This window comes from Lepidothrix coronata, unplaced genomic scaffold (genome assembly GCF_001604755.1).
Source record: "Lepidothrix coronata isolate B3197 unplaced genomic scaffold, Lepidothrix_coronata-1.0 Scaffold34, whole genome shotgun sequence".
Lineage (NCBI taxonomy): Eukaryota > Metazoa > Chordata > Aves > Passeriformes > Pipridae > Lepidothrix > Lepidothrix coronata.
The window spans coordinates 2,477,466-2,485,723 of NW_016690214.1; the positions used below are offsets into that span (position 1 = coordinate 2,477,466).

Genomic DNA, 8,258 nt, shown 5'->3' on the forward strand with positions numbered 1-8,258 from the left:
TAAAACTTGTCGGATTGGATCATACCAGTGAGCTGCCTGTATCATAAATCAAATTAAAAGTACAATTTACTTCAAAGCTGCTTAATGACCAGAGATCAGTGCTGTTGCTCAATAAAAAAAAAAAAAAAAAAAAAAAAAAAAAAAAGATGAAGCAGTTACATTGTGTAATATTGAAACAGTGGTAAAAATTAACAGTTGTTTAAAACAACAGTTTCAGGTGAAGTTAGAATCTCAAAAAACCGAAATGGTCTTAGTAACTTTTGAATTTCTTTTAAAATATTAAAAAAAAATGCTTTACGTGATGTTATTGACATTTAAATCGTGGTTGGATATTTGGCTTCTAAAGTAATTTGGAAATCTCAGTCTTTCTACTTACATAAATTCTGGAAAATCCCAGGCTGTTGACCCTCATAATTAAAGGTCCACTCCCTGTCACAGGGGAGTGTTAATGGAATCAGAACCCAGGTAATTACCAATGATTAAGGCCTTTCAGTGTAAATCAGTCCAGAGCTAAAGGATTTAATTGATGATAAGGTAATATTAAATAGGAACACGCTAATGGCTGAAAATCACTTTATTGTAAAGCGACTGCTATTGAGGAAGTCATTTACAGTTGCATAAATTTTGGAAATATCAAAGAGAAGTAGCATTGCAGGGATGTGGAAGAAGTTAGAGAAGAGAGAATGGAGGTTAATGGCTGAAATAATGTGTCACAGCTTGTGGAAGAGGCTGGTGGGGATTGTGGGAGGGAAAAGGTGAGACTGCATTCCTGGAGTCTGGAGTTCACCTGGAAGTTTACCCTTTCCTCTCGTATGTGAAAGGCTCTGTCTCAGTAAGGCAGAAATTTAGGACTGTATTATTTCTCTCATTCATGCTTCATCTTCACATGGTTTCATGTCTGATGGGTCCTTCTTCACGAGAGTTGAAAAAAAGCCACGTTCTGTTGGAAACAAGAACTTGGGTTAAATTCTTGAAACGCGTCTGAAAACAACTCTTTGCATTGTAGTAAAACATCTTGAAGAAGTGCACTGATTGCAATGAAAGCTAAGCTACTTGCATCAGAAGCCCTGCCAAATGTGAGGGAAGATGTTTTCGTGGGGGGTAGTCTGTGCTTTTCCTCCACTTTCAAATGAAAATAAAACTTACAAGGAAAATTCTGTGCAAGGAATGTTGAGAAAACAAACGCAAAACATTCCCTTTTCTAACAAACATGGGTGTTGGCTGTTAATTTCTTCTAAAAGCCTGTGTGCCTGTGAAGCAGTTCCTCCAGCATCAATTCCTCACCACAGCTATATCAGCTGCTTTTTATCACTCTTGGTCCAAAGTGTGTTTCTGGTCAGCATAAGGTGGGAATAATTCAGCAGAATAGGAGGGAAAAATCAGGTTCTCGAGGCTGCAGCAGTGCTCAGGCTCTTTACCCCTAGAGAAGGTGCTGATTCAAGGATTCCTGAAATCCCAGAATACTTTTACCTATGGCCTTTTCTTTGGGCTAGACCACCTTTAAATAGCACTTTCTAGAACAGGACAGGAATTAAAGCAGGGCTTTGATGTATCCAAAAAAAACCCCCTCTTGCTGTGCATCATTTCCTTCTCCAAAGCACCCAATAACTCCAGTCCAAGGCAGATGAATTCACCACTCAAAGAGGGCTTGAGGATGAACTATGACACTGCCCCCCACACTAAAGCACTTGTGATTCCACACCAGAAGCTGGTTTGGGATCAGCCTCGGTCCTACCTTTGAAACAGGCAGGGAGGGTGAAGTTGCCATCCACACACGCCACGTCCACGGTGTAGGCACAGGATTTTTCCTTGTTCTTGCAGAAGAAGGACACGGTTTCCCCATGCAGAATGCCCTCCTTGAGGTCGTTCTGAACTCTCTTCTTCTCCCCATTGTATAACACCACAGCTTTCTTAACTGGTATCTTACATGGTGCTGTAAAAAAAAAGCAGTTATAAGGAAGATGTAAGGATTTGAAAAGGGGAGGAGTAGATGCCATCAGATTCCTGTACAAGTGCCATTTTGGAATGAAAAACAATGTGCCCCACATATATAGAGAGAACTTCTGCTGGTATTAAAATGCTGAAGAAATTCAGACCCCGAAGCAGAGGGTCAAAAGTTTCCAGTGGAAATCCAGCCTCAGCAAAATTTCTAATGATATTAAATAGGAAGAGGAGAGGAAATACTGAGACAAAAAAAAAGTTATGTGATTGATTATTGAATTCAATTCAGATGCATCATTCATACATATAATCATACCATTCATACCTACATTTATACAATGTTCAATGTTGGGAGTGGTCTTAGATTATCAGGGCCTTGCAATTATGATTTTGGTTTCCTTTGGAGGGCAGCTCCTGCACAGAGCAGTGAGGAACAGGCAGAGTCTGACAGGAAAATTCAGTTTTCTGTGGTTTCTAACAGGTGGTGTGTGCATACCTCTACAAATCGGTTTTGTGGACCAGTTTCCAGACTTTTCACACCGGGAATGCTTGGATCCCTCCATCACATAGGTGGGCTGGCAGCCAAAGCTGACACTCTCGTTGTAGTGGTACGTCCTGCGGACAGCAAACTCTATGAATCCATTTTCTATCCCTATTGGAGTGGGGCAGGTGACAACTGTGGGACAAAACCAAAACCAAAGCTTTATCCGGGTCTAAAAAAACACATTATACACCTGAAAAATACATGAAACTCCCACAGTGGTTCATTTCAGCCCCTTGCACAGGAAAACACAGCTTAGAAAACCACCACAAATAAACAAACATTGCTTGTTTTAAATACACATCAATCTGTGGTTATAGCAAAAAACTACTTAAACATGGCTTAGTTTCACTGCAAGTTCTTAGGACTAAGGGTGAGGTTGATTGTTTCTTCAAGGAATCCAAGCTTAGAATAAAATGTTGGTTGCACGCTGGAGGCCAGGCTCGGATTCCCCACTGGGAACTCCATTTAGCAGGGTTTGTTTATATAACCTTTATACCTGCAGCAAATATTTTGGCAATGCCACGGCGAGTGAGCAACCCCCTCGCATCCACGGGCCTGAATTGCAGAATAATTCTGCTGCACATTTGCAATAACGGTTGTTAATAAAAATAAAATATTAAGGTTGTTCATGCAGTTCTGTATAGAATATACAATTCTAGGGCACATTTTCAGGTGTTCCTTACCCTTGCACTCTGGAATGCTGCTCCAGGTCCCGTTGGCCGTGCAGGTGGCTGTCTCATTCCCAAAAAGTGCCATAGGGGGGACACATTCGAAGGTGATCGTGTCCAGGAAATGAGAAACGTTTCCAGGTTTTGAGCGACGGTAGGAAAGGACTCCAAATTCCGGGATGGGGGGAGGTGGACAAGTCACCGCTGGAAAAGCACAGCGTCCATGGAAATTAAAGGGAGAGAGTAGAGAAAATCAGAGATCAAATTATTCCTGGAATCAGAGGAGCAACGTGTTTGTAACTAAATGAACCCACAGTGCCCTTCATGGAATCAGAGCTGACCAAACAAATAGTTCAGATTAAAGGTCTCAGGAGTCCTAGAGCATGGAATTCATGATTTTTGCTGTATTTCTCAGACAATATTATTGCTCTTTCAGTAAAGTCTTTATGCAGGACAGGTTAGAGCAAAACCCTGTATAACAGTGCAAAGGCATGACAATATCCTCTTTTTATACACAGGGAGGAGGAATTTGAGTGGATAAACATCTTACCTCCAGCTGTAAATAGCATCCCTGATCCTGGCCTTTTGTACAGACCTTTAAACTGTATTTCTCTAAAACCCACAGACCTAAAACCAAACATCCAGGGTTCTGCTGGATTTTTCCTAACCATTTTTTTTGCACTGCACTGTGAAAGAGCTCTGAATAAGAGTAAATGTTACTCTGAGCCATGGAAAAGAGTCTTTCTGGAATGAGAGTAAGAGTAGAGTAGTTCTTTAGTCTTGAAACACGCACGTTGACACTGTGGAAAAATTCCAGTCCACTTTCCATCTGACATGCACTGGCTTGTTTTTGACCCAACGAGGTTGTAGCTGGAAAAAAAAAGATACTATCCTGGTTATCAGAGAGCTTAAGGAACAGGGACAAAAATCAAGTTGTTCTCTGCAAGAAAAATTTACATTTCTCATAAACAGACTTAAAGAGTCCAGCTCTGAAATCCTTCACTAGCCCAGCTCTTCCTGAATTTTGGATTCAAATATGAAAAATGGTTAATATTCAAGTATTGCAAAGATCCAGGCAGAAGGCTGGATACAAGAAGATGTTTTGCTTTTTTTCAGCTATATGTTCTGTTTTATGTATTAACTGCTACGATTGATTAATACTATGGATATTTGTAAGTAGCAAACATTTATCTGTGATTGCTAATGCAAATGTTATGGTTTCTTGGGAGGACTTCCTAGCTAATGATGGCAATTAGGATCAAATATTGCAAAGAACTCAACACTCTTAAGAACTAAAGTTACATTATTATATTTTAATGCCAGACACTCACTTCAGTTTCCATATGCACACTAAATGCTTCTCTCCCCTCCTCTGCACTTACATTATTAGCCTTTACTCTGAGTTTTAAAGAAATATTCAGCATGTGTCTCTCATTTTAATATCACACAGCTGAAAACCAGTAAATTATAATTAGCAACATCCAATCCAGTCCCATTGCTGCATTTGGTGTCACAGCGGAATTTATTTATTCCTTATCTGGTTCCTGTTTTGCAGAACGAGAGAGTTGAGACTGTTGACACTTCAGTGAACTCCAGGCTATGTCTCACCTTCCAGGTAAGGACTGTTTAGTCATTAATTACCCAAGTAAAATGAAATTCTGTTCAAATATTTCCCTGCATTAACCATAACTATTTTTCTTTGAATGCATCCTCATTTCTAAATTAGTGAGTAGCCTTGAGTAAAAGTGCCTTTACTACTGGGACCAAATGAGGATTAACCTCTTGTTTTCATTTATTGAGCTTGGAAAGGCACAGAAACACAATTTCCAGTCTCCAGAGCCGAAGAGCACAACAACTTTGCTGGAGATTATCCACTCTCTGCTGTAGGATTTCATCTCATGATGTAATAAGAGGATTTAAAAAGCAGGGGAAAGCACTCCAGAATAAATCTTTGCATAAAATCTCTGCTGTTTTGATAGTTTCCATATTCGTAAGACTTTGCTTTGGAGTAGCAAAGCTCCAGGATGTTACAGCCAAGACTGAACAGAGGATCACTAGATAGGCTTTTTTAAAATAATTTCTGAAGTGTAGATGAGTTTTTATGTGCAGTTTTCCAAGTTCTCTGCCTTGCAATATGGCAGTGGGTGATACTAGAATGTAATATAGTGATTTAGGTTGTTTATTTAACAGTATGAGGAAGGGAATGCTTACCCTGGTTCACATGAAAAATTTATAGTACTCTGATACTGGAGTTCTACAAAATCAATCTTTCCATTCTCCAAGGGTCCAGGAGGGGTACATCTCTTTGCTGTTAATTAAAGATAAAAAGAAAAGATAATGTTATTTCACGAGGCATGAAATAATGATTTCATTATGATGGGAACAAGTTGTATCATAAAGGTTCATCCTGTGTCCTTCACATTTCTCTACTCCTGTGTACTACATTTCATAAGTCTGGATGTTCTGTTTGTATGAAAATATAGTAATTTTGAAGCTCTTTTGACTGAATATTCTTTTAGCATTTGATTGTCTGAGGAATATGACTTCAGTGCAGTGAAATGATAAAAATGAACGGCGAGGGATACAATAAATGCAGGGGTTACTGATGTTAGAGCACAGGCACTGCTGGGCTGGGGCAGATGAAGGTTCCCCATGTCCAGGTCCAACCTCCATCCCCGTCCAGGAGCAGAGGATAATGTGGAAGCCGTGGGACATGGATGGGAAGATCCTTCCCCTATTCTCTCCCCTCCCACTCCCAGCACATAAGGGAAGAACAACTGGAGATGGAGGTATATCTGTTTAAACTCATGTGATCCCTCACATGGCCTGTAAATCCCCGTTCCAGAGCAGTGCCCAGCATCAGGGTGGGAGCAGGATCTGGGGGGTGTAATGGGGAGAGATCCAACTACAACAACTCCAGCTACAACTGCTGCATTGAAGAGAGGGACACTGCTGCCCTGAACGTGGAAAGGATCTTTCCTTCTTCCCTTCTGGACTTTTATTGGAGGGAAAAGAGAGCTCATCCAATGTAAATATTGCTTTATCATAGGAGAGATAGTTAGGATTTTGTATATAACGTATTATAATATTTATTTGTGTAATAATTGTAATATAATTCCCTTCCTCCCGTATTGAGTCTTCTGTTGTGTCTGGAAAACCCCTCTCACACTGGGGTGAGTTGTGGGAGGGGGGCTTGGACTTGGGAATCGGATTTTTGGGGGTCTCAGACCACGGCAGGGGGTTACTCACGGAGGCACAGCAGGGTGTTGAAGGCCCACTTGCCGGTCGGGAGGCAGGTGTACTTCCTCTGGCCATTGTTGGGCATGAACCCAGGCCTGCAGGTGTATTCCACCTCCTCACCCACTTCATACACCTGCTTATCCACGTTAATTGTGGCAAACAGCACTTCTGGAGGCCTGGGACACACTGGAGGAAAGGAGAGGCTTTACAAGAAACCGGGTAGAAAATTGGAGTTATAGAATCTTCCTGTCCTGTGTGTGCCTCAGTGAGGCAGCTGATGGCTGCCATAATTATTAGTCAGGAAAAAATATCTTCTTCTTCTTCTTCTTCTCCTTAGCAGCTCTACCAATGCCCCCAGTTAGATTTGGTGTCACTTTTTTAGCTAAAACTGACTTTTCCTTCAAAATAGGTTTATGAAGATGGTCTGCAAAATGAGTCAATTATGGCAAATTACTTTGGACAGAAGAGGGCAAGAGGGGCTTACAAGCAAACTAATGCATTTCCTTTGTAATCTAAATTTTTTCTCGTAATTAAATTTGGTTTTCTCTGATTTCTCCGGTTTTTGCTGGGGCAAACCCTCTTGTTACATCAGACAGCTCTGATTCCAAACCAGCTTTAACGTGTTGACAGCATGAACAAACCCAGAGGGTGAGAACAGGAGGGAGCAGCGAGGGAGGAACGGGGGGGTGCAGCCTGTGCTCCTGTAGAGGACAGGGAGAGAAGCTCCTGCTGGGATTGTGGGGAGAGGACAGGGACACAGAGCCTGGGCTGGAAAAATGAATGGCAAACAGGAGAAGGTGCATGAAACAGTCCCCTGAGCCCTTGATATGGGGGAAAGAGGAGAAAAGTGAGGCAGAAGCTGTGCTGGATGGAAGGGAGAGCAAGGTGAGCGGGAGCTGGGCAGAGGGATGAAGCAGGTTAATTCCAGGCACATGCAGTGCCCTCCTGGAATGCAGGCAACCCAAAACTTCTGTCAGTACTTCTTCTGTTTTCCTTCATTTTATTCTTTGGTATACAGCAACCCACCTCACCACGGGGAGACACAGAGGGAGGAAAGGGAAAAGAGCAGAAACCGCTTTCAGAGAAAATCCCTGATCAAAACACTTGACCGGAATTATCTAAAGGCTTTAAAATCCTCTTGTTTTCTCCAGCTACCCTCATTCCCACTTACAGGATGACAGGAAGACACTTACCTTTTGCTGCAAGAGCCCCGTGGCTCAGGGCCACGATGCCCACGAGCAGTGCCAGGGGGTGCATCGCTGCCAGTCCCCGACGTCCCGAGTGACCCTCGGGCCGGAGTTTCTCCCCTTAAAACCCAGGGCACCCACAAAAGGATGGTTACATATTAACTCCCTGTGTTTATTTCCATCCCAGTAAACAGAAGATAGAAGGTTCCTTGTGTTGCTGGTAATAAAGGCTGAACCAACCCTCACATGGTGCGTTGGTGCATAATGCAGGGATTCAAGCGGCGATCTCAGCTCAGAACTGCTCCTCTCAGGGTGTTTCTGTGGAGCATCTCTGGGTGTTTCTTTGGAGCATCTCCCATTGGGATTGGTGGTGCTGAAAAAAAACAATATTGTCTTCCAAGCATCTTTAAAAGATGAGGATATCTGGAATGTGATAATGGATTAATTAATAGAACTGTCACTAAGAAGCTCGTGTTTACCACCCGGGTGTCTGTATTTCTATGTACCAAGGACTCCTGAGAGTTATAACAGAATATTTTTAAGGCAAAATGATCGGTGTTGGAGTGACATTGACATTGGCAGGTGCCAACTTCGTGCCAGTTTACACCAGATGATGATCTGACCTGAAACTTGAGGCTTCAGGGGCCTGTTTGATCCGATTCCTGTCATCAATAAATA

At 42.1% G+C, this 8,258-nt stretch overlaps 1 protein-coding gene across 2 annotated transcripts; it reads right to left on the reverse strand.

The window, feature by feature from the left end:
* Positions 1-556: 556 nt before the first annotated feature.
* Positions 557-7,720, reverse strand: APOH (apolipoprotein H). Of its 2 annotated transcripts, XM_017812146.1 has the most exons (8): positions 7,587-7,720; positions 6,403-6,579; positions 5,365-5,461; positions 3,947-4,023; positions 3,169-3,357; positions 2,438-2,617; positions 1,736-1,933; positions 557-940 (listed from the first exon to the last, which is right to left on the reverse strand). In XM_017812146.1, the coding sequence occupies exons 1-8, from the start codon at positions 7,648-7,650 to the stop codon at positions 870-872; spliced, it is 1,053 nt and encodes a 350-aa protein (XP_017667635.1). In that variant the 5' UTR covers positions 7,651-7,720; the 3' UTR covers positions 557-869. The 2 variants fall into 2 exon arrangements, with proteins under 2 accessions (XP_017667635.1, XP_017667636.1); XM_017812147.1 differs by lacking the exon at positions 6,403-6,579 and having other exon boundaries at positions 7,587-7,710.
* Positions 7,721-8,258: the final 538 nt, after the last annotated feature.